The sequence below is a fragment of the Osmerus mordax genome, chromosome 3 (genome assembly GCF_038355195.1).
Source record: "Osmerus mordax isolate fOsmMor3 chromosome 3, fOsmMor3.pri, whole genome shotgun sequence".
Taxonomy (NCBI): Eukaryota; Metazoa; Chordata; class Actinopteri; order Osmeriformes; family Osmeridae; genus Osmerus; species Osmerus mordax.
In genome coordinates this window covers 3290469-3315584 of record NC_090052.1, presented here as the reverse complement: position 1 = coordinate 3315584, position 25116 = coordinate 3290469, and the positions used below count along the sequence as shown (strand labels likewise).

At 50.9% G+C, this 25116-nt stretch overlaps 1 protein-coding gene across 1 annotated transcript; it reads right to left on the bottom strand.

Moving 5' to 3' along the window:
* Positions 1–1350: 1350 nt before the first annotated feature.
* On the bottom strand, positions 1351–24886 carry csnk1da (casein kinase 1, delta a). Its single transcript, XM_067232544.1, has 9 exons — positions 24420–24886; positions 15909–16019; positions 12924–13072; positions 11491–11719; positions 11028–11198; positions 10287–10435; positions 9748–9919; positions 8556–8668; positions 1351–1754 (listed from the first exon to the last, which is right to left on the bottom strand). The coding sequence occupies exons 1-9, from the start codon at positions 24493–24495 to the stop codon at positions 1704–1706; spliced, it is 1221 nt and encodes a 406-aa protein (XP_067088645.1). The 5' UTR covers positions 24496–24886; the 3' UTR covers positions 1351–1703.
* Between the last annotated feature and the right edge of the window lie 230 nt (positions 24887–25116).

Genomic DNA, 25116 nt, shown 5'->3' with positions numbered 1-25116 from the left:
CTCTGCACTGCGCCGACCAACTGTCACTCAAAGCCTAATGCCTTTTTTAACATCCAATAACCTTAAAAAAAAAAAAAAAAATGACTAAAACATATTGCAATTTTTTCCAGGTTCAAATAGGTACATCAGACTGGGGTTTACTAATAGCTGACTGTCAGTCGAGATGGTTTATTTAGAAAGAGTAAGAATGCATCTTGGATGTCAGTCTGCCAGTGCTGGTCTCAGTTCCCAGGTCAATGTGAGTGATGGGTGACTTCAACCAGTCACTGACCCTGCAGTCTTAACCCCTCCTCTAGGCTGCTATACATCCCACTACATGCCAATACACACCCCGCAACCTCACAAGTCTCCTATCCACACACGCTCACACACAAACCCTTTAACTGACTGCTAAGGGTTAAGGGCGAAAAAAAACTAACATCTTTACATCACAAGTGTTTCACAGCTTTTAGACCCAACACGCGTTGCCCTGGAGACGGCGGCGAGGGGAAGGAGCATGTTCTCATCTCCATGTGGACGACACGCCATTCCCACCCATCCTCAATGTACACATAGGGGCAAAAACCCTTAAACCAGGACTAACAAGAGACAAACATCAATAAGAGATGGTGGATTGCTTTTCATCAAGTCTAAATATCAACAGAACGCACTTTTAAGTAAACGCTTTACACACAAAAAACTTCCCGCCTTTCCTCCCCGAAGAATGGACTCCCCTTAAGAAACAAACATTGAATTGTGGGACTTGGAGTGTTCTTACAACACAGCCCTGTTGTACTGACCCTTGAAATTGATGCTCAGAAGTTACACACAGTTCAGAAGTTGTACTCGCAATATCAATTCCTGCCCCCCCCTCCCCCACCCCCCCTTTTTTTTCTTCACAAAAAACTTTATTAAAGACAATCCAAGAGTGAAAACATGAAACCCATGCTTCCGAAACACCATCCATGTTCACAATTCCCACCGTTGAGACACAGGAGGATGAAAACAAAGCCGATGTACTCACGAGAATGGAGCCGGTACAAACAAAGTTGTTAATCTGCTAAATACAACAACAGAAAAACTAAAGGAGGGAGAGCGGGAGGGAGGAAAAAGCTCTGGCGACAAAACCAAGGAGAGAAACAAAACGAATGGCTTAGTCGGCGCAGCAGCGCAAGTCGGCTGGCTCTGAGTGTGTGTGTGTGTGTGTGTGGTGGTGTTTTGCGTTGGGGAGGGAGAGCTGTTGTAAGTGAGAGAGTTGCTGGGGGAGTGGGGGAAGTCAGAGCAGGCTGGTGTGCTCCCCCCCCCCCTGTAGCTGGTGTCCTCCAGAGAGGCAGAGGGGGGGGGGACGAGGAGGGAGGGGTGGTGGGGGGGGGGGGGGGGGGGGGGAGAGGCTGCTGTGGGCGTGCCTGGTTGTTAATCCAGCCCTGCCCCCCTCTCGTTCACAGTCAGGAATCCCCTGACGGTGATAAAGAGCGTGGCCAAACACTCTCCTAAGTGTGTGTGGGATTGTTTGAGAGCTGTGTGTGTGTGTGTACTCAGCTAAACTCAATGTATCACCGCTCAGCTGATGGAGACCAACTCCCCCCCTGCTGTCAGATTGGCCGGCGTAGGGAGTCGATTGCTTTTAATTGGTGATTAAAAAGTCCTGGATTGTGTGTGTGTGTGTCATGGTGTCAGCCATGGGTGAAAGGCCCCTCCGTGACGTGGCGCAGGCGTGGCGAGGCTCATCGGGGGGCTGCTGACTGCAGGCCGCTGGGGGTGACACGGGACAGCGCCTGGACCGGAGGAGGAAGGACAGTTAGTACACACACACACATACACATTCTCTTTAAATACAGTGCACTCGGTTTAGGGTGACCTTAACGCTTGCTACAGTCTCTAAAGGGAATACGAAGCATCCGTTTCAAGCGGTGTGCTCGACAAGTGATTTTCACTGTCTCACCATCACACAAGACTGGGCGGCAAAACGGACAGTGCACACGTCAGAGGTTGTTGGGTGAACTAAGAAGAACACACACACACGGGACAGGAAAGCATCTGAATATCCAACAGAAATGCACCCCCTTCCATAGGTCATGGAGAGACAGGGCCACACCCCCACCCAGGGCCACACCCCCACCCGGGGCCACACCCCCACCCAGGGCCACACCCACCACTCTGGTCAACCACAGGGTTTCAGCTCCATGCATGGGACAGGGGAGAGGGGAAAAAAGAGGGAATAATGTCCACAGAGAAGCTACATTGACTCTCCTGGGTGGGACAGGGCCAGACCCTGGCAGCTCTTAACCTGACACGACGAGGGATTCTGAACAAGGAAATCAGGGAAGTCAGGTGGCTGAGCGGTGAGGGAATCGGGCTAGTAATCCGAAGGTTGCCGGTTCGATTCCCGGTCATGCAAACTGACGTTGTGTCCTTGGGCAAGGCACTTCACCCTACTTGCCTCGGGGGAATGTCCCTGTACTTACTGTAAGTCGCTCTGGATAAGAGCGTCTGCTAAATGACTAAATGTAAATGTAAAACAGGGGGGGGGGGGAACTGATCGGCGTGGACGTCGAGTCCGGCCGATGTTGCCCTGTCGATTCTGGCCTCCAGAGGGCGTGTGTGAGACCAGCGAGTTCTCGGGAGGTCAGGCAAAACAAGAGAAGCAGGCCCTCGGTGACACGTTCACGAGGCCGATCGCTTCCTGGAAGACACCGATAAGCGGCAGAAGTGTGGATGCGCCGCCGGGGAAACTAAACGGCTCAAAACAAACACATCCACCCCGTCCTCCCAGGTCACACCTATGCTCTTTCACTTAAGAGCAAAGAGGGATTACGTGAACGGCAAGCTTGCCCCGCGAGAGGACGACTTGCGCCTCGTCACACTCGCTTGGCCGGAGGTGAGAAGCTCGGCCATCTTAGATGCTCGAGGATGAGTAGGCTCCCACTTGATGAAAGATGGGATTGTTATTCTTAGAAATAGTTCAACTTTAGTATTTTGACTTAATTTAAGATCTGTATATGTTTAGTGTTTTGCACCTCCCTGCCACAGTAAATTCTGTGTTTGTATAACATACATGGCGAATAAACCGAATTCTGATTTTCTTTCTAGAATGTTCTTCGGGGTCGATAAAGTGAACTGAGGGTCTGTGTGGGATCAGGGCTGTGGACCTGTCTTACGGACATTTCTAGAACGGTTGCTGTTTAAAGAGCTAGTCCATGAAATGTAGAGTCATTTGAACACGAACACAGATGTCCGAATCCATCTGCAAATTGAAAAAGTACTACGCCTAAAATGAGACGGTTGTTGCTTCGGAACACCACTTGGCACAGACACAGTCGTCAGTCTCTGGTGGCGGAGAGTAGAGTCATTCAGGCGCGTTCACTCAAAAACAAGTCCTTTTTTGGCAGCTCCAAAAGAGCAGCGGGTCTTAGATTTGACCTGTTAATGCAGCAGATGGACTTGAGTTGGTGGATTACTGCTGAACAAGGACTGCAGTCTGTCTGATACAGGGCTGCACATCTCTCTATCTACTGGTCTGGAAATACAAGGCAGGAGAAAGGGGAGTGTGTCTTATTCCTTTCTTTTATGGATTAAGTAAGGAGTCAGGTGCCTGAGCGGTGAGGGAATCGGGCTATTAATCAGAAGGTTTCCAGTTCGATTCCCGGCCGTGCAGAATGACGTTGTGTCCTTGCGCAAGGCACTTCACCCTACTTGCCTCGGGGGGGAATGTCCCTGTATTTACTGTAAGTCGCTCTGGATAAGAGCGTCTGCTAAATGACTACATGTAAATGTAAGTCAAACCAGTGTATGAGGATGAGACCGTTCCAGCAGGGCAGGTGTGTGTGTTTGTGTGTGTGTGTGTGAGGGGGGAGGTGACAGCACACCCACACGGACGCCTTGTCCCAAAACATCGACCCTCCCCCGACCCCTGCCCAACGCCCAGGCCTGAGGAGATGGGATCAGGCCCGATGCCACATGTTGCTTCAGCCGGTCGGTCAGAGCGTCTTGACTAGGAGGGTGTTGGAGGAGGCAGGGGGAGGGCCTAGGAGAGTCAGGTTTGGGACTGGGCCTGGTCACTCACCCGGCGCTGCCCCTTCACACCAGCACGTGGCGAGCCGCTACTTTCCCAGCTGATCGAAGGGAATGCTATTCTGAGTTGGGTGGGCGGGGAGGAGGGGCGGGGGGGGGAGGGAGGAGACACAACCAGTTGTGAGGAAGAGAGGAAGTTAGAGGCTGAAGGTGGAGGAACGAGTTGTTCAAACCACAACAACAACAAACAAAAAGAATGTCAAATGTTTGAAAGACAGGTTCGACACACTCCACGGAACTTGGTTTGTTTGTCAAGATGTCAGGAATTTTCACCACTCACATCTCATTGTTATATGTATAAAAATTATAATAAAACTAGAGAGGGTACAATTTCTGGGGAAATTGTAGGGTGTGCTTGCTTGCGTCGGTTGCACAGGGGTCTGTATATTTTATATAAAAATGCATCGGGCCTACTTATTATTTATAAAGATTACATAGATTTAAAAGCATCTTTTTTTTGCTGCTCATTTACAACTCAAAATACGAGTGAAGTGTAGAATGAAATATGATGTCTTCTCATTTCCCCTGCAAGAGGCAGCTGACAGGCTGAATCAAAATGAATACATTTGGCAGACCGGTGTACAAATGGACCTAATCTCTATGACTTAAACGTCCTTTTAAGTTGTCCCTTCTCGTGATATTTTCAGGCATTTAGCCTACTCATATTGCATTCATTCATTAACAAAGAACCCCCTTTGAAGATTATTCTACGACTTTACCGGCAGAAGATAGAATCGCGATTCAAACAGTACCATCTGCTAACTGAAAATATGCCCCCAAAAACGTAAATAAGCTTGACATTTATTTAGTGGAAAATAGCTCATTCATAAAAAGCTCACTGGTAGCGATCATTGTCAGTAACAACTCAAAATGCGATATAGCCCTGTGTGGAGAAGCTGCCCCGGTAAATTCTACTACTACAGTACAGTACTAGACTACTGCTGTGTTAGTCTTGATAGCGATTGCGTTGGTTGAATTCGATTAAACGTTCAGTTGTACGGTTTAGGCTGAAATTAATTATTTTCATGAACAGATTGACAAAGTTTAGGCTGTGGCAATGAAGTTCAGGTTAGTAGTCAGATAGTTTCCCTACTGAAAGACTTTTGAGTAAGGGGAGTGCCGAACATGTTCTGTTGCCGTTTGACTTAAACAGCTGAGGAGTTGTTGTTAGCTACTCACACTAGTGTCTCGGGTACAGTAGGCTACAGCGTTGCAGTGAGCTACACTGGTTTGAAACCACAGGTAATGGTAATTTCAGCAACAAATCGTTTACTAATGTCAGAATAAATCCTACAACGAAAATGTATATGTGAGGAATGTTTGTTTTAACGATTGAAAACAGATACATCATAGACCACTGTAGTATGTGTTGCCCGGGCAACACAGGCTAATGTCATGATGCTAATATGTCAGTGAAATAGTAGACTACTGTTTCCGAAAGTAGATGTACTTCCTTAATAATATCAGCTTATATTGTACATTACACATCACAATTGTGTGTCATATCACAAAGTAAAATGAGTAAATATTTATCACCCTGGCCTCTTTGCTTGTGGCGTTTCTGCAGCTGCCTTGCAGTAAAGCTATAGTTAGCCTAGCTATCCCCCAAGTTAACAGATGCCAAACGAATGTTCTGCCAAAGGTAGTCACGCGTGTTTTCGTGACATTATTGCAGACCGGTGTAAAAATTGACCTAATCTCTATGATTTAAACGTCATTTTAAGTTTTTCTCTTCTCATGATATTTTCAGGCATTTAGCCTACTCATATTGCATTCATTCATGAATAAACAACCCCTTTGAAGATTATTCTACGACGTTACCCGGCAGTAGAAGATGGAATCGCAATTCAAACGGTACCATCTGCTAACTGAAAATATGCCCCCCAAAACTTAAATAAGCTTGACATTTATTTAGTGGAAAATTGCTCATTCATAAAAAGCTCACTGGTAGCGATCATTGTCAGTAACAACGCAAAATGCGATATAACCCTGTGTTGAGAAGCTGCCCCGGTAAATTGTACTACTACGGTACAGTACTAGGCTACTGCTGTGTTCGTCTTGGTAGCGATTGCGTTGGTTGAATTGGATTTAACGTTCCGTTGTACGGTTTAGGCTGAAATTAATTATTTTCATGAACAGATTGACAACGTTTAGGCTGTGGCAATGAAGTTCAGGTTAGTAGTTAGATAGACTTTTGATTTAAGTAAGGGGAGTGCCGAACATTTTCTGTCGCCGTTTGACTTCCTAAACAGCTGTGTACTGTAGCTAGATGTTTTTGTAGTGTGTCTCGCGTAAGCTACAGCGTTGCAGTGAGCTACACTGGTTTGAAACCACAGGTAATGGTAATTTCACCAACAAATCGTTTTCTAATGTCAGAATAAATCCTACAACGAAAATGTATATGTGAGGAATGTTTATTTTAACGATTGAAAACAGATAACGCTACATCATAGACCACTGTAGTATGTGTTGCCCGGGAAACACAGGCTAATGTAATGATGCTAATACTTCAGTGAAATAGTAGACTACTGTTTCCGAAAGTAGATGTACTTCCTTAATAATATCATCTTATATTGTACATTACACATCACAATTGTGTGTCATATCACAAAGTAAAATGAGTAAATAGTTATCACCCTGGCCTCTTTGCTTGTGGCGTTTCTGCAGCTGCCTTGCAGTAAAGCTATAGTTAGCCTAGCTATCCCCCAAGTTAACAGATGCGAAACGAATGTTCTGCCAAAGGTAGTCACGCGTGTTTTCGTGACGTTAGTGACGTAGTGACGTTAGTAACGTCAGTGACTGTGGCTAGCAAATTAGCCACCGTTAGCTTCACTTTTCGCCACAAAAACTTAACTGAAGCCCAAACCATGCAACGGAACGTAAATTCCAATAGAAGCAACTCAATCGCTACCAAGACGAAACTTTTGACACCTACGTTGTCTATGTAGGCCAAATATTTACTGAGTTTTAGGGGGGCAAAAAGAATAAAAATAATAATAATAATAATATATATGTGAGAGAACAAAGGTTGTGCTCTCGCCGAAGGCTTGAGCACACCCAATAATATATATTTGAGAGAACAAAGGTTGTGCCCTTGCCGAAGGCAAAGCACACCCAATAAAACAGTCAGCACGGCCAGTTCCCCACTCCTTCACACCAGCCGGAGTCACATGAGGACGTGAGCCCAGCTCCACACCTGCCCTCAGCCCCACAACCTAGATCCCTAAAGTCTACAACAGAGAACTCGTCTATGGAACGGTTCTCTTCTGTGTTCCAGAGTTTGGGCCTGGGCCTCAGCTGGGTCTAAAAGGCCTCAGACCTGGCCTTGGCCTCTAACAACATGGCTGCCAGCGTATGTGTCCAACCATTGGGCCTGCGGCACCACTCTGTCCCCCGCCGGTCCTGTTCTTTCTTTGAAGTTTTCACTCGTTCGATAGCTAGTGCTAGCTAGCTAACTTTTTTCCATGAAAAACAAACAAACTTATTTTACATCAATTTTAACTGACCGGGAAGGCGACACGTATAGTATTCTACCTGCGCGCGTTGCTGTCTCAGGAATGTCGAACGAGTGAAAACGTCAAATCATAGAGTAGATTAAATTGGTTTAAATAGGCCTAAATACAAAACTGCCTACCTACCAACCAGTATAGCAACCAGGACAGTTTCCCGCTAGCACGCGTAGCTATCTCAAGAATTTAAGGTCGGCATAGCGACGGACGCGTCCCTGCATCGGCACGGCATTGTGACGTCAGGTAGGACAGTTTTTGGCCTGAAAGCACCACTCACATCTGGAGGTGTGCTTGACTGCACAGCTGAGGGGGCAGGGCGTGGGGATTTTGGACGTAGGAAACAGGGTCTCTCATTGTGTTCGACGGCCGTGAAGGGTGTTCGAGCGACGGAAACTGGACCACCTCCACACCGACTCCGGCTTAACCGCACGACGAGCGCTCAACCCGCTCCCGGACGGTTCCAATTCCTGACCGTGTACGCAAGCGGTTTGGGGGCAACCGTTAGTCATGAGGATGCAACGACAAGTGTTTAAAAGAACTCGATTTGAAGACTTTGACAGCGTTGGCGCGGGGAGAACACATAGACAGACTGTCTGGCACGTGGTTCGGTCGGCGTGGGGCCAGTGTGCCTCGCTCCGGGTGCTGCCGCGGGACATGGGGAGCCTCCCGTTGGGGCGCACCGGAGCTGGTCTTAGTGTACCTCCCCTTGATTACACGCGTGGGCATGGAGGGACCCCACGCGTGCCAATATAAGGAGGACAGGAACAACATCCTAACTTGGATTGGAAACAGAGAAATACTCCAACACAATAATCTCTACTAATATTCTAAGACAGCTCGAACGGGCCCGGAAGACGTCGTGTTTAACGAGCGCGCTTTCGGCCCTGTCGGATTCCAGCGACAGGAAGCGCAGATCTTCCAGATGCATCAGTGCGGCCGACTCCTGTGAACAGGCAGGGTGACTCCTCTGTGTGTGTGTGTGTGTGTGTGTCTCACCTGTGAGGTGGACATGCGGGAGGTGTCCTGGCGGCCCGTCAGGTCCGAGGAGGAGATGTTGACGGGGGCTCCGCGGTGCAGGCGCATGCTCACCTTCCGCTCCCGCTCCATACCTAGGGGAGGGGGGGGCAGGGGGGGACAGAGAGAGGGAGGCGGAGGAAGAGGCGAGGCGAGAGGGGAGAGAGAGGGGAGAAGGGAGATTAAGACGCGCCCAGGTGAAGACGCCACGTTCGAGGGTGAGCGGCAGGCGTCACGCTGGGACCTCGATCAGCGTGTCCACCGTAAAAGAGAGAATCAGAGAATCCCCCCGCTAATACCAGCGGCGTGTACCTAGCGCTGCAAACTGCTCCTCCGACACCCTGGGTCTAGCACCCCGACATGTAGAGACCCTCCAGCCAGCAGACACGCCGCAGGGTGGAGTCCCATCACTGGGACTGCTGCCCTGGGCAGCCTGGGCTCTGGAGGTGGAGAGGCACTCTCCTCTCATGATGAACTTTAACAGGGCCAAGAGAAGGAGGGAGGGAGAGAGAGGGGGGGGAGGGTGAGAGGAAGAAAGAAAGAAAAAGAGGGAGAGGGAGGGAGAGGAAGGGAGAGGAAGGGAGAGAGGGGTGAGAGAGAAAAAGAAAAAGAGGGAGAGGGACAGAGAGAAAGAAAGAGAGTAAGGGAGAGAGAGGGGGGTGAGAGAAAAAAAAGGGAAAGGGAGGGAGGGAGAGGGAAAGGAAGGGAGAGGGGGGTTGAGAGAGAGAGAAAGAAAGAAAGAAAAAGAGGGACAGAGAAAAAAGGAGGGAGGGAGAGAGAGGGGGGGGGTGTGACGCACACTCTCTCCCACGTCTAACCGCGAGCTTTGATCATCCACCCTGGTTTAATGGAGCTGACGTCCGAGTGTTGGCGCCGCTGGAATCTCACACTGCCGCCCGGCCCCGCTCTCTCCCACCTTCTCTCTCCCTCACACTCGAGCTATACATCTGAAGGGCGCTTTGGAGCTTGCGTGCGTATGCAGCTTGTTTGAAATGAGAGGGCAGATGTGACGGTTTAAATATACGAACAAGAGTATAGTGTGTGTGGTGGTGTGTGTGTGCGTGTGGTGGCACAGCCAAAAGGCTACTCGGCCCACTTTCTCCGCACGTCCTCCTCCCCCCCCCCCCCCCTGGCGTTCAGGGGCTCCCGTGCTGTGGTGAGCCGGGGCGCTCACCTGTGTGTGAGGTGGGGGTGAGGGGCGAGGGCGCCGCCACGTCCTGCGGGCCCCCCCGGGGCCTCCCGGAGGCTGAGGGCATCCCCCTGGAGGCGGGGGTCCTGCCCTGCCGGAGCCTGTCCTCGCGATCTCTCCTCTCCCTCTCGGCATCCTCCGCTGCCCTGTTGGCGCCCTGCGCACACACACACACTCTCAGTGAGCACACTGACAAAATGGCCACCGCCACAATGGCACGGTCATCAAATCAGTTCGGGGGACATTTCTATAAAAGGACACCAATCTATAACCTCCCCTTTCTCCTTCAACGACCTTCTGGCTCCCCTAACCGTCATTATACTGTTAGGACTATATGGAGGGGGAAATCACCACCCACAAGCTCCCCACAGTCAATCACTGACTAACGGTTGAATGGTCCTCAGCACTCTGCACTACAACCAATAAAAAAATCGATAAAAAAAACAAAAAACATCTTTACGAACATCGTTACGCTCCGAAAAATCAAGCGGGAAACGCATGGGGCCACGAACGAGGACACTCACAAACTTGAGCATGTTCCAGTCGAAGACGTAGTCGTAGGAGAAGCCCTGCCTGTGGAACAGGTTCCTGAAGAGCTGCCGCAGGTACGAGTAGTCGGGCTTGTCGTCGAAGCGCAGCGAGCGGCAGAAGTTGAGGTACGTGGAGAACTCGGCTGTCGGGAGCGGGAACACAAGTCAGGGACACAAGTCAGCTTGGCAACGTCACAAGTCAGCTTGGCAACGTCACAAGTCAGCTTGGCAACGTCACAAGTCAGCTTGGCAACGTCATCCTGCATGTTCACTTGAATTCAGAATCAGAATGGGTTTTATTCGCCATGAAAGTTTGCACAGACAAGGAATTTGCTTTGGTCGGAATGTGCATACATTAAACATATAGGAATCTTAAATTTAAATATGAGGACTAACTATTTCTAAGGGTACATAACTAGCAACAACTAAGTGGAATTTGAATGAAAGTAAAAAGTACAATAAATATAAAATAATATATACGTTTTTACAATATAAAAATACAAAAAATTACAATATTACAAGAAAATACAAACAATACAAATGGTACAAGATACAACTTGTGATGCATCGAACCCTTAAGGATTTCAAAAGCGTCCAACCATGAATCTTGAATCAAAGAGAGGCATTTTGCCTCAAGACCGGCCCGGAATCAAACATGGTTGAGGAATCCCTCCCAAGACGCGTCAAGGCCCCCACACGGACGACCTCGACTCGGCCGGGCTAGCTAGCACTTACAGGGGTAGCCTTTGCAGAGCACCTCGATGGGGGTGGACATCTTCTTCTCGCTGATGCGTTCATACTTCTGCCTCTTGGTGGCGGCCTTGAGGCCCTGCCAGGGCAGAGAGCCCAGGTTGAAGTACATGAGGACGTAGCCCAGAGACTCCAGGTCATCACGCCTCGACTGCTCTGTGGAGGGGGAGAGGAGGGAGGGCGGGAGGGAGGGGAAAGGAGGGCGGTGAGAAGACTTTCAGGGAGGACAAACTCAAAAACAAGCTACTGTGGAAGGGCTAGCATTCAATTCTGATTGAACAGTTGGAAGAAAAAAAATGGGAGAAATAAATGGCATTCCTCCGAGTGTGCAGACGGGCGGTGTGTTTACGTGCGCGGTGCGCCTACTCTGCTGGTAAATACACCCACGCCTTTCTTCCTGGAAGATCCCACATCATGTTTGTACTGTCATCCAACCCCCACGCCTTACCGATGCCCAGGTGCGTGTTGATGGAGGCGTAGCGGGCGGTGCCGGTCAGGTTCTTGTTCTCCCGGTAGGGGATGTGCTGGTGTGTGCGGGCGTCGCGGTACTTCTTGGCCAGGCCAAAGTCGATGATGTAGACCAGGTTGCCCTTCTTGCCCAGCCCCATCAGGAAGTTGTCCGGCTTCACGTCGCGGTGGATGAAGTTCTTGGAGTGGATGTACTCGATCCTGCTGATCTGGTGATTGGATGTGGGGAGAGGGGGACGGGGAGGGGGGGGGTTAGCCGACGGGTTTGCTGGGGATGTGAGCCCGGGCCGCGTGGTTCGGTCGGCGTGGGGCCAGTGTGCCTCGCTCCGGGTGCTACTGCGGGACATGGGGAGCCTCCCGTTGGGGCGCACCGGAGCTGGTCTTAGTGTACCTCCCCTTGATTACACGTGTGGGCATGGAGGGACCCCACGCGTGCCAATATAAGGAGGACAGGAACAACATCCTAACTTGGATTGGAAACAGAGAAATACTCCAACACAATATTCTATACTAATATTCTAAACTAGTATTTTTGGCCAGGCCTCAGCATACATGGTATGGTACGATCGCCCAACCTTCGATTTGATTTAAAACCATTTCTAGGAGTCACATTTAATAACAAAATGAAATATAAGGAATATGTCGGGGGTCAAATGAGTGCAAATAAGATGACGATGGATGAATGTGAAACTGCAGGACTGGTTTAACAGGCTGAACCTGTTAGGCTTTTGCCCTGTTGAGGAAACAGGACTGATGATCCATGCAAACCAGTCACACTCTCCATGCAAATACAGATAACACGAGACAGAGAGGTTAGTCTCTGATAGCTGGAGGTGTAGGAGGAGGGAGGGTGTAGGAGGAGTGAGGGTGTAGGAGGAGTGAGGGTGTAGGAGGAGGGAAGGTGTAGGAGGAGTTAGGGTGTAGGAGGAGGGAGGAGGGAGGGTGTAGGAGGAGGGAGGGTGTAGGAGGAGGGAGGGTGTAGGAGGAGGGAGGGTGTAGGAGGAGGGAGGGTGTAGGAGGAGGGAGGGTGTAGGATGGTGTAGGAGGAGTGAGGGTGTAGGAGGAGGGAAGGTGTAGGAGGGAAGGTGTAGGAGGGTGTAGGAGGAGGGAGGGTGTAGGAGGAGGGAGGGTGTAGGAGGAGGGAGGGTGTAGGAGGAGGGAAGGTGTAGGAGGAGTGAGGGTGTAGGAGGAGTGAGGGTGTAGGAGGAGGGAAGGTGTAGGAGGAGTGAGGGTGTAGGAGGAGTGAGGGTGTAGGAGGAGGGAAGGTGTAGGAGGGAGGGTGTAGGAGGGTGTAGGAGGAGTGAGGGTGTAGGAGGAGGGAAGGTGTAGGAGGAGTGACATGTTATTATGTGGCCGTCTGTTCTGGTGTTCCCTTCCCTCTCCTCCCTCCCTCCCTCTCTCTCCGTGTCTCACCATCTGGTCAGCCAGCAGCAGGACGGTCTTCAGGCTGAACTTGCGGGAGCAGAAGTTGAAGAGGTCCTCCAGACTGGGCCCCAGCAGCTCCATCACCATCACGTTGTAGTCCCCCTCCGCACCACACCACTTGATGGTGGGGATGCCCACTGGAAGAGGAGGGAGGGGGAGAGAGAGAGACAGCCAAAGATACCGAGGGGAGAAGGAGGGATGGACAGAGAGAGAGAGAGAGAGAGAGGTAGAGAGAGAGACAGAGAGAGAGCGAGAGAGACAGAGAGAGAGAGAGGGGAGAGACAGAGAGAGAGAGAGGGGAGAGACACACACTTTAGTTATTTTAGACCACACAGACAACCAGAGTCTGGATCCGATGGGTCGCTCTAGAGACCAAGCTGACCCCAGGTCCCTGCATCACACCACCACAGTCTGGTAACAGGAGCAGAAGTCTGAACACGAGGAACCAGCGGGACCAGCCCGGCCACCAGAGGGGTGGAGAGGAGACCCCGCGCCGCACACGGTGGGAAGGCTGAAGGTGACTTTGAGGTCGACCGGGGGGGAAGGGTGGGGGAGGGGGGCGAGGGGGCAATAAAACACGACGGTCTCGACCTCGCTGTCGTCAGAGGCCGAGAAGGAAAGGGGAGAGTGAATCAATGATGGTGCGCGTGTGTGTGTGTAAAAGAGAGAGAGAGAGAGAGAGAGTGGGGTGGTTCTGGCAGGGGCTATAAACCTGACACGCCGGTGGGGGAAGTGACCTTGGAGGTGGTCAGTGTCACTGCTTCTCTGCAGGCCCTAGGTTCTATCCCAGCCCCAGCCCCGGGCCAGCCCTAGCCCCCGGGCCAGCCCTAGCCCCCGGGCCAGCCCTAGCCCCCGGGCCAGCCCTAGCCCCCGGGCCAGCCCTAGCCCCCGGGCCAGCCCTAGCCCCCGGGCCAGCCCTAGCCCCCGGGACAGCCCTAGCCCCCGGGCCAGCCCTAGCCCCCGGGACAGCCCTAGCCCCCGGGACAGCCCTAGCCCCCGGGCCAGCCCTAGCCCCCGGGACAGCCCTAGCCCCCGGGACAGCGCCTGGCCCTGCAGAGGGTGAGGGGCTGGTGTGGGACTTGCGGGACCGCGTGAGAGTGTGTGTCTATTAGTGTGTGTGAGAAAAGAGACTTGTTTCTCTTGTTAGTCAGCCTAGATACTCGCGAGCACACACACGTGAGGGCAGGCAGAGCGCCCCCCCCACCAGAGACAGCTGGTATAGTAGTAGAGACAACTGCTGACGCTGCAGACCCTACTACAGTCACACACACCACACCCTGGAGCTCAGCACCGCAGGCGGCACTCTCTCTACGTCAGCTACACACACACACACACACCCACTCCAAATATATCTCTCTGTCTGGGTCATCCTCCTTGCTCCAGCCATTTCTCCCGCTATCTCACGCGCTTAGGGAGTCAGTTGGCTGAGCGGTGAGGGAGTCGGGTTAGTAATCCGAAGGTTGCCAGTTCGATTCCCGGTCATGCCAACTGATGTTGTGTCCTTGGGCAAGGCACTTCACCCTACTTGCCTCGGGGGAATGTCCCTGTACTTACTGTAAGTCGCTCTGGATAAGAGCGTCTGCTAAATGTAAATGTAAAATGTAAAAATGCTTAAGAGGCAGCGCGAGGCTGGTTTTCCGGCGAGGCCGAGTTCGTCTGGCGCCCCACAAAATCCAGGGTGGCTATGTAGGGCTCAAGGCCATAGTGGGGAGCACACTCTCCAACGGACTTCCTGGCTTAATATAGGCCCGGGAGCTGCTCCCACGTGGGTGACAGCAATACGTCTGGCCCTCCGCGGGCGCAAAGGGAAGCTGGGAAAAGATAGGATGCAGCTGTGCCCCAAGACGTTATTTGGAGTGTACATACACACACACACACACACACGTGTATGAATATTCATAGCCTGTATAAGGCCAGAGAAGATGGATGTGCCTGAGAAGAGGAATGTCGAGTCCCCCCCCACACACACACACGCCTCCCTCTCTTCATGCCTCCCCAGGCTCACACCATCTGGCCACAACTCGGAGGGAGGGAGGGAGGGGGAGGGAGGCAGAGAGGAGAGAGAGAGAGGGAGAGAGAGAGAGGGAGAGAGGGAGTGTGAAACAGACATAATGGAAGGAGATGTGATGGAGCGGCAGGAGAGAAAATGGAGAGATGAAAACCGATGAAAGAGGGCGAGGGATGAGATGGAGCTGGACGCAGAGATGAAGAGGAGAGGGGGGGTCACCCTGCTGGATGCAGAGATGAAGAGGAGAGAGGGGGGGGGGTCACCCTGCTGGACGCAGAGATGAAGAGGAGAGAGGGGGGGGGTCACCCTGCTGGATGCAGAAATGAAGAGGAGAGAGGGGGGGGGTCACCCTCTCGTACCTCCTGGGACGAGATCTCTGAGGCTGGTCACACACACACCCTCTCTCACACACACACACTCTCTCTCTCTCTCTCTATCACACACACACACTCTCTCTCTCTCTATCACACACACACACTCTCTCTCTCTCTATCACACACACACACTCTCTCTCTCTCTCTCTCTCACACACACACACACACACACACTCTCTCTCTCTCTCTCTCTCTCACACACACACACTCTCTCTCTCTCTCTCTCTCTCTCTCTATCACACACACGAAACCTCCCAACAACTGCTGTTGGCTGACTTCCAGCGTCCTGCTGGGAGAGAGAGGGGGCCACACCCTCCTCCACCATGCAGAGAACATACGTAAACAGCAGGGCACACGCGCACAGACCCTGCAGGTACACACACACACAAACAGAGCTACCATGGAAATACCGAAGCCGTGCTAAGACGACCGAATCCGCGGCGACATTTGTTACATTGCGACGGCCTGCGTGTGACCTGGTTATAACCGAGCGGCCCCTGTACGCTTCTACTACTCAGCTAATCGAAGGAGTACGGTGTGTGTGTGTGTGTGTGTGTGTGTGAGAGAGAGTGTGCGTGTTGGGGGGCGTACCTCCTCCCTGCATCATCTTGTAGATCTTGCTCTCGATGTGGAGCTGGGGGTGCTTGGTCTTCACACATTCCAACTTGATGGCCACCTCTTCCCCCACAGAGATATCAGTACCTGGAGACACAGAGAGAGAGAGGAGGGGGGGAGGGAGAGAGAGGGAGGGAGAGAGAGAGGGAGGGAGGGACAGAGAAGTGGTTAGTATTCAAGGTGATAATATGTCAATATTGTCAAACAAATGTCACATTTCTTGGTGGTGTGGTGTCAGAAGCGCTGGTTAATAAACGGGTCTAGATTTATTGAAATGAGAATGGCGGTAGGCATGTCGCTTACACCGGATGTTGGAAAATAACACACACACACACACACACACACACACCTTAAGTGTGATTACGGACTGAAATGAAACATACTCCATAGCGAGAGGCTTTGCTGGAACGAGCGGGACCATTATGATACGTGTGTCACTATCAAACACGCCCCTACGGAAACGAGGCCTCGGCGTGATTAAGACTTCACGGTTCCTGGTGAGAGGTGGGTGAGTCACCCCTGCCCCCCCCCCCTCGCTCTTGGCTACAGAGATAGAACATTCGCTGCCCACATACAGTTCCTCCCAGTAGCATTCACATCCATACCATAACGGAGGAGCTAACAACCTCATCCACCCACCCCAACCCTCCGCCGGCACATAACGCCTAAAAACCTGCCCCCCATTAATCACCCTAAGCCCCCACAACTTATGCAAATGAGCCTCCACAACTGGGACCTATCTCGTGTCGTTTCTATGGACGGCAGGGGTTGTGTGTGTGTGGAGGGGTGCGGGGAATGTGGCCCCCGGAGGCAGTAATTATGACATGTTAAAGGGAGAGCCCCACCCAGCCCCTCCCTCACCTCCGCATGCCCGCTGAGTCCTTCAGTGGCCCCACCCACCTTCCCATGGTAACCAACCCAACAGCCAGCCAGGTGACGCAATCATTGTCGGCATAGCTATTAAACCACACCCTATGCATCACAACTCGTGCATTATATTTGGTGGGGTAGATTTTCTCTCATTTTTTTTTTGCGTTCTTTCAATCTACACAAAATCACAACAAGAGCATGTTTATTCTTTTTCCAAAAAAGCCATCCATCCCTGAAGTCTGGTGTCCCAGGCTGGACCATCTGGGTCTGTGGTCTGGATCTGGGCCTGGGGTCCTCTGGGCAGGATGGTGGAGCAGTAACTCAACACCAGGTTATGTAACGGCCCTTACCAGACACGGCATCGCGACACACCTCCTCTCCGGAGCACAGACGCCCAGTTTTCCACTGGCCTGAAGGCTGCTTGTCAGCCTGCCTCGCTGCACAGAACTGACTCGTGTGTGTGTGTGTGTGTGTGTGTGTGTGTGTGTGTAACCTTTATATCCCTCCCTGGACAACTGGCTGGAAAACCCCCCCACAAAAACGATATTGACTTCAGTGCGTGTGGCTGATCAATCGCTCCCCTGAAGGATTGATCTAAACGTCCATCCCTGGTACCCCCTTAGCTGGGGCTAGCACAGACACGGGGCTGAAAGCTAATCACTCGATGCAGCCGAGGTGCAGCTCCAGCTCTCCATTAGCGCCCGACGCACTTTGACTCCAGGCTGACGTCAGCGCCTTCGTCTCCTGGCTGGAGGGTTGAAACGGTATCGATCCGTACCAGCCCAGTCCACAGGTGGGATTGACTTCTCTCGAGCAGAGAGGTGACCCGTATCTTGTGTCTAACACCAAGGTCAACACAGCGTGTGTGTGTGTGGGAGGGGGGGTAACTATACGGAGCTAAGCTATCGCTCCTGAGACAGATCGTGCTAAAAGACGCATGGTCAAGCTCCCCGTTCCTACACCCCAGAATGACACGGGCAGGACTGGAGGGTCTGTTACCCACGCATGCAGAGTTGAGAAGAGGTCGAGTTCCAGCCAGACGGAAGACACAGGCGCACACAAACACACGCTGAAGGATATTAGCATAATGCATCCGACAGCGGACGTCTAGACTTCAACTCAGCCCTACTCACATCTGGTAGGGAGACAAACGGAGACACACAGACAGTTAATGTCTGTTTGCTGAATTGTGATGTTGTTTAAGGAGAGGAAGGTTGTTGTTGCTGCTGTTATCTTGACAGGAATTTGATTTGTCTGGACACATTCAAAGAGGGAATGCTAACCCCTCCTCTTACCATACGTATGTGTGTGTACGTGTGTACGTGTGTGTGTGTACGTGTGTGACAGCCTGCATACTGATGTCTCCAAGGCAAGACATGTTTGGGCACGTCCCTCCACACAAAAGACAAACAAACCCTCCTAACCAGGAAGGCTGCACTGCCAACATTAAAATCAAAAACGCAGCTCGCGCTATCGCAGGCCATCAATCACGCCACGAGGCCCTGCCCAGGTACTGAGCTTCCTGAGGCCCCGGTGCCCTGCTCAGGTACTGAGCTTCCTGAGGCCCAGGTGCCCTGCTCAGGTACTGAGCTTCCTGAGGCCCCGGTGCCCCTGCTCAGGTACTGAGCTTCCTGAGGCCCCGGTGCCCCTGCTCAGGTACTGAGCTTCCTGAGGCCCCGGTGCCCCTGCTCAGGTACTGAGCTTCCTGAGGCCCCGGTGCCCCTGCTCAGGTACTGAGCTTCCTGAGGCCCCGGTGCCCTGCTCAGGTACTGAGCTTCCTGAGGCCCCGGTGCCCCTGCTCAGGTACTGAGCTTCCTGAGGCCCCGGTGCCCCTGCTCAGGTACTGAGCTTCCTGAGGCCCCGGTGCCCCTGCTCAGGTACTCAGCTTCCTGAGGCCCCTGTGCCCCTGCTCAGGTACTGAGCTTCCTGAGGCCCAGGTGCCCTGCTCAGGTACTCAGCTTCCTGAGGCCCCGGTGCCCTGCTCAGGTACTGAGCTTCCTGAGGCCCAGGTGCCCTGCTCAGGTACTGAGCTTCCTGAGGCCCAGGTGCCCTGCTCAGGTACTGAGCTTCCTGAGGCCCAGGTGCCCTGCTCAGGTACTGAGCTTCCTGAGGCCCCGGTGCCCCTGCTCAGGTACTCAGCTTCCTGAGGCCCCGGTGCCCCTGCTCAGGTACTCAGCTTCCTGAGGCCCCGGTGCCCCTGCTCAGGTACTGAGCTTCCTGAGGCCCCGGTGCCCTGCTCAGGTACTCAGCTTCCTGGCACAGGAACGCCCACGACAGACACTCGCGCCGTCGTCGACAACGAACGACGACAACAACATTCCCCTTCGTCCACACAAGCAAGCAGCTTAACTTTGGCTTGATTTTTCCATCAACCTCGTCCTTGTTTCCACTCCCTCTCCCCCTCCTCTTACCCCAACCCCAATTGAGTGTCTCGGCCAACAAAAAACGGCGCGAGGGGGAGGAAGGGGGCCGAGCAGGAACCTGTAACGTTATGCAACAGCAGATGCTAGCGGCCAGAGGTCCGCTGTGGCGAGCGCTGTGCAGGACAGAATGAGGAGGGAGAAAAACAAGTAGGGATTGTGAAGTGGTGCAGTGTGTGTGTGTGTTACTGGGACAGGAGAGCTCCACCAGGCCTGGTGTGACCAAGTCTTGCGTGTAAAACCGCTTGCCTGGGAGCAGCCCAACCGTGCGCGCCATCATTAGGTCTCATGCATATGACGGAAAAATATGAATAAAATGATAAGATACGTTTTTATATAACGAATGCCAACGAGTATGGGGGAGACTGTTGCTCGGTCATACACTACATTCTTCACCTCTGAAACCCGTATCTCGCCCGGCAACCCGGGTTTAAGTTCTCTGTGCTGAGGTAACCCTGGCTTTGTTGTCTAGATCAATGGCCTCTCCCCTCTGCCGCCTCCTCTCTCTTCCTCCACCCCCCCCCTCCCTTCTTACCCTGCAGGCAGCTGGGTCTAGTCTGTCCCCGCCTTATCTCTCCCTGTCCTGGGACTCGGGGAGAGGGGGGGGGGCGGGGGGTGTTCTGGAGGACTGTTTGCAATCAACTCAGCCATGCGTTCAGAACACAGATCTGTGGCGAGGCCATGAATGAAGCCCTATAGCACTTGGGGTTACGCAATGAGAGGGGGGGTGGGATAAGGAACACTATGGAACTTAGATTGGATTGAATAAAAACACAGACACACGCACACACGGAGAAGAAGAGACCGCCTGAATGTCATGGATACGGAATCTCTCCGGGCCTGCCTGCAAAAAAAGACTGATTTATCATCGTTAAGAACACCTTGGACAAACACCACCATTGTAACGTGCAGCCATTAGTCACTTTGTTCCAGTTTCAACTTGTCATTTGAACAAAACCCCCAAAAAACAATGTCTACACTTGACATTTAATAAAAAGAGGACTCCCTTGGTTCTGGTGATGAAAAAGGAGAACAGTTCCCTGCTGCGGGAATTTAGCGAGCGCTATGGCTGAGAAACCTGGAGGCTAACCGATGCCGCTGTGCTAGCGCCTAGCGGCACACTGCGGAGCGTTTGCAAGTTTGGCAAGCGAACGCTCGACATTGCGCTCGTTATGCGAAGTCGTGGCTAGTAACCCAATCGTTTCCTGGGAACATGGGGGAGGAGGTCCACTACGCATCCAGATGCTCCTTCTGTTGTCTTGTCGGCTAGGTTGACGCATGGGTGGGGGGGGGGGATTAAGAACCTTGTGCCCCTATCCTTAATGGGGGTCTGTTGTTGTACCAAAGCATGAGAGGAAGGGGGGATTCGGGTTAGGCTGTACGGAGGTAAAGCTAGGCGCAGGACAACGGTGTGTGTGGTAAACAAAGCTGACATGTGTGAGTGCGTAGCTGCACTGGCCCTACAACCTGGACAAATAATCAGCCATACACCCAAAAAAGGCCTGGTGTAAAGTCTACTGACACTGGCAAACACACACACACACACACACGTGTGTATGGCACAGCAACAACGTACAGCAAGCCTCCAACAATCTTTACATAAGTAGATGAGCAACGCACACACACACACACACACACACACAGGGCTGAACAGAGTACTGTTGCATAACACAGCTTAGTAAGTGTGAAAACTCACAGACCCCACGTTGGGCAAACGCCAGGAAAGACACAATCTCAAAGATGGTGTCTCCAACATGGAGTCAAGATAGATTGGGGGAAAAGGGGGGGGGAGAAAGGGCTAATAGAGGGGACAGGCGAGAGTTGGAGAGAGAAAGGGATAGGGGTAGAGAGAAAGAGAAAGCAAGAAAGAGAGGCGAAAGAGAGAGAGAGAGGCGTGAGAGGCGAGAGAGAGAGAGGCGAGAGATAAAGAAAAGAGATCAAGAAAACAGACAGAGTTTCATGGAGTGCTGAGGCAGCCATTCAGGGGGAGTTGGCACACAAACAGTAAACACTGTGGCTGAGGACGATCTTCTATAGCTTGGACATGAAGTCAACACGTGTCCTCCTGCCCCCACGCCTGGGAGGAGATCCTTCAACAACCTGGCCGGCCTTGAATCGTACACAGAGTCACTATGGCTGGAAACCAAAGTCTGTCAAGGCAATTTACTTTAATTGAAGGCTATTTGACTTTATTACATTTCATCTGTTGTGAGATCATAAGTACAACAGCCAGAAAACGTTCACCAAAAGGTAGATTGACTACAACCTATTGATTGGCTGTGACAGTGACAAACCCCTTTCTGAAGATCGACTTGTAACCAGTTAACTCGTTGATCTCCATGCTTGAAGATGCATATTCTATACAATCATGATAGCCTGTGGCCAACGCCCTCTCCGACGCTGCAGAGCACAGCTCCGTCCATCTGTGGTCACTAGATCTCTGGATAAAACATTCAAAACGCAGAACGAACGGTGACCTCACCAAAGTCTGTTGCCCAAAAAACACCCTGAGAACACACTGTGCTCACCACTCGGAGACCCCTAAGAGATTCCATCTGCTGTCAAACTATGACCACATCGAAACCCACGCGAGCGAGAACTACGACACATGGCGTGTGGACGGGGTGAGGGCTACGCATCGAGCGTCCAATAATCCATCCCCTCCGAGAAAGCTCTAGGGGTCGGGTGAAAACGGGCGACCTACTCCTAATGGAGAGCAGAGGACTCCATTTTGAAAGGGTCACCGAGTGCACGAGCTGCTTCTAACAGTTCTGGGCCTCGGGCCACGTGGTCGCTGTGTATCTAGCAGGGTTACATCACAACCCAGTTCCCAGTCTTTGAAAAGGAGAGGTTTTCTGTTCCATCATGCATGGCTTGTGCACGTAAATAAAAGAAGGGGGGGTGGGGGGGTATTCTAGTGCTTACAGTGGTGGAGAACTGCTCACGCCAGGGTATTTCCTCCCCCCCCCCCCCCACACACACACACACACACACACACACACTCTGAACCCAACCGAAAGGTCACAGGGATGGTGTCAGAGGTGAAATGGTATTTCTTCTGTTCACTCTGTCTTGTAATACCTCCGGCAGTCAGCCAGGTGTTCTGTTCTAACGTCATGGGAGTGGAGATGACGAACGAGTTCCAAGGTCCAGGCCTCCAACCAGACCCTGACACCCTTTAGCCAGCGTGAGGCCACCGTGCCGGGAGCTAATCTACCACCAGGGCTGTACAAACATGCAATAAACACAGCCAGCCTGCCAAGGTTGTATTTACCCTCTGCTCAGGAGCGGCCAGCTAGCTAGAGGAGAGACAATATGGGTGACGTTGTTTTAGGCCACGAGTCGCTTCCTTATCTCCTTTCCTCAGCGGCTCCCAATCGTTTGTTTGTAAACCGGCGTAGAGCACTTCCTATCTATGTTCAGAGTCCCTCAGCTAAGAAAGAGGACCTGAGAAGGAGAACAGGAACTGAGTGATCAGAAAAAATGTACGTAGACACCAATGTTTTGCAGAAATGTGCTACAGTAGGTCATGTGACATCAAATCTAAATGAAACCCAGACCAAGGTGGTCAGACACAGGCTCAGATTTCAGTACACACCTGGGGCCTGTACCATGAAGTTTACAGAATAAGCCAGGCTTATGTCAGGGAAAGTAACCCACTTAAGCCTGGCTTATTCGGCAAACTCTCTTCATGGAACAGGCCTCTGCACCCATGGATAAAGACAAAAGGAACCTGCGACAACCAAATTTGGACACAAAACACTGGTCTCAACCAAATCACTCACCCCTCCACCCCACCCCTTCTCTGGTTGACAAAACCCACCAGTAGCCACTTGGGGATGCGACAAAAGAGTCCCTTTCACCCCCTGACAGTGGCTGAAGGACAATGAGGACCAAGGCTGGTCTGTCAATCGTGACAGGCCCTGGTCTCCTATCTAATGAATCCCAAGCCTTCTCTGAACCATAAAAACAGAGGAGTAAATAAGAATGACTGACCTGATATACAGGCTATATAACTTGAGGGCACCCCTTTACTGGAAATATCCTTGTAAACGTGGATAGGACCATATTAAATAGTCACCCGTTTCATGTTTATCAACAAGAACTAGGCCATATCAATAAATGGAAGCTGAATAAAATATAGAATTAGATTTAAGAAGTTGAACTAAATGATGTTCTTATTTACCATTACTGTTTGACTTAAGTAATTATGCAACATATTGACATTTTATAGACATGGGTTACAGCCCTGGAGACGTCATTTCAGAACATCCCTCATGTTCGTGACAATTCACTTCTCTAGATTGAATCCTGGCCTTGACAATGAGCAGGACAACAGGATTATGTCAACTGACACGAATATCCTCATCGTGCCGGATTTCTGCTGTGAACCATATTTCTAGCAATGTCACCATGGGTTTCCAGAAGCCAACAGTGAGATCTTAAAGAGCAGCGACTCCATTAGCTTGGTGAGCAAAATAATATTAACCTTGGCTCATCATGGATCGATAAGTGGATCGGAGTGCAGTGCTCCATACACAAAATGTGGACTACTTGACTAAATGTTAAATCCTGTAAATAGAAACTACAAATTCTCCCGCTTGTGTTGTGTGCTATGCTTAGCCTACACAAGAAAGAAACGATAATGCCTTGATTGAAAAGTATCCCAGTTGACTGATTTTGATAGCTATAATTAGGGACTGATAGCTGACTGGGTTTCCCGGCTGTGGCTACCATCACAACCCATTAATGGAAGCTTCTAATTCTAGCCTTCATTCATGACTTGGTTCTGGTGTCTGTGATACTTCATTGGCCAGCTAACCAGTTAGCAACAATGCACTGGAAAATAAAATGTAGTATCACAGGCTGAGACAAACCAAGCTATTACTGTAGGTATCTAATTCACATATTCCACATTACGTTACGTTGCTAGCTAAATACAATATAATATGAATTTTAACAATTGGCTTATTCAAACAATGCTAAAATGCCAGCTAGCTTTAAACATTTCTATTTTCAATCGAATCAGCTGATTTAACACTGAGCAGCTGACAATAGTAGGTTGTGAGCAGCCAACAGGATATCTAGTTAGCTAGCTAGCTAGCTAGCATGAACTAGTCAATAAGGATTTCTTGCTTTTTTGTTTATTTTTTAGAATTCTGTGTGTAGAGAAAGCCTTCTTGCAAGCACTACTTACCCAGATAAATATCTCCAAAGGATCCACTTCCAATTTTTCTGCCCAGTCTGTATCGGTTTCCCACTCTCAATTCCATGACTGTAACTTCAATTTCTGGCTAGCAAGCAAGCTCGCTAGCACAAAAATATCGGATAAAAGTCCAATGATGTGTGAGTGTAAACAAGTAAACCGAACTTTAGCACAATTCCTCCAAGTTAGTGCAATTTCTCGATCCTTTCTGTCACCTGTGTCTCTCAATACAGTTGCTTCAGTCCAACAATCTAGTTATCTTTCACCACTCGTTTTAAAATTCTCCTGATATCACAAAATCATAATATTTGGCTTATTTTAAAGATAAACGTGTGTATTTTATGCTCTTGCTATTTGCGATACAAATTAAGCAATTTAGCCCTTGGATGAAGATGGATTTTCAGGACGTTGCTCGTCTATTTTCTGTTGGGTTTCTATTGAGTCTCTGCTTATTTCCATATGAGGCTGATCGGCAAACTGTTGAGTTGGTGACATCACTTCCCCTAGCAACGGCAGGCCTGGGCCAGGCCAAGGCAAAGGGGGAGGGGAGAGGGCTGGGTTACCCTCCACAACAAAAGCAATGGATTGAATCAATTTCCTTTGTCCAGACTTTAAACTGCAATACAATTATATGTGCATATAATATGCTAACACATTGTAAATAATGAATGAATCTCCTCAAAATAAT

Bases quoted from the DNA above. Each gene is read 5' to 3' on its own strand.
- csnk1da (XM_067232544.1), bottom strand. From the start codon at position 24,495: ATGGAATTGAGAGTGGGAAACCGATACAGACTGGGCAGAAAAATTGGA. The intron at 13,073-15,908 runs GTACGCCCCCCA...CTCCTCTTCCAG, and splicing joins CAAGATGATGCAGGGAGGAG to TGGGCATCCCCACCATCAAG. The intron at 10,436-11,027 runs GTAAGTGCTAGC...CGCTCCCGACAG, and splicing joins GCTCTGCAAAGGCTACCCCT to CCGAGTTCTCCACGTACCTC.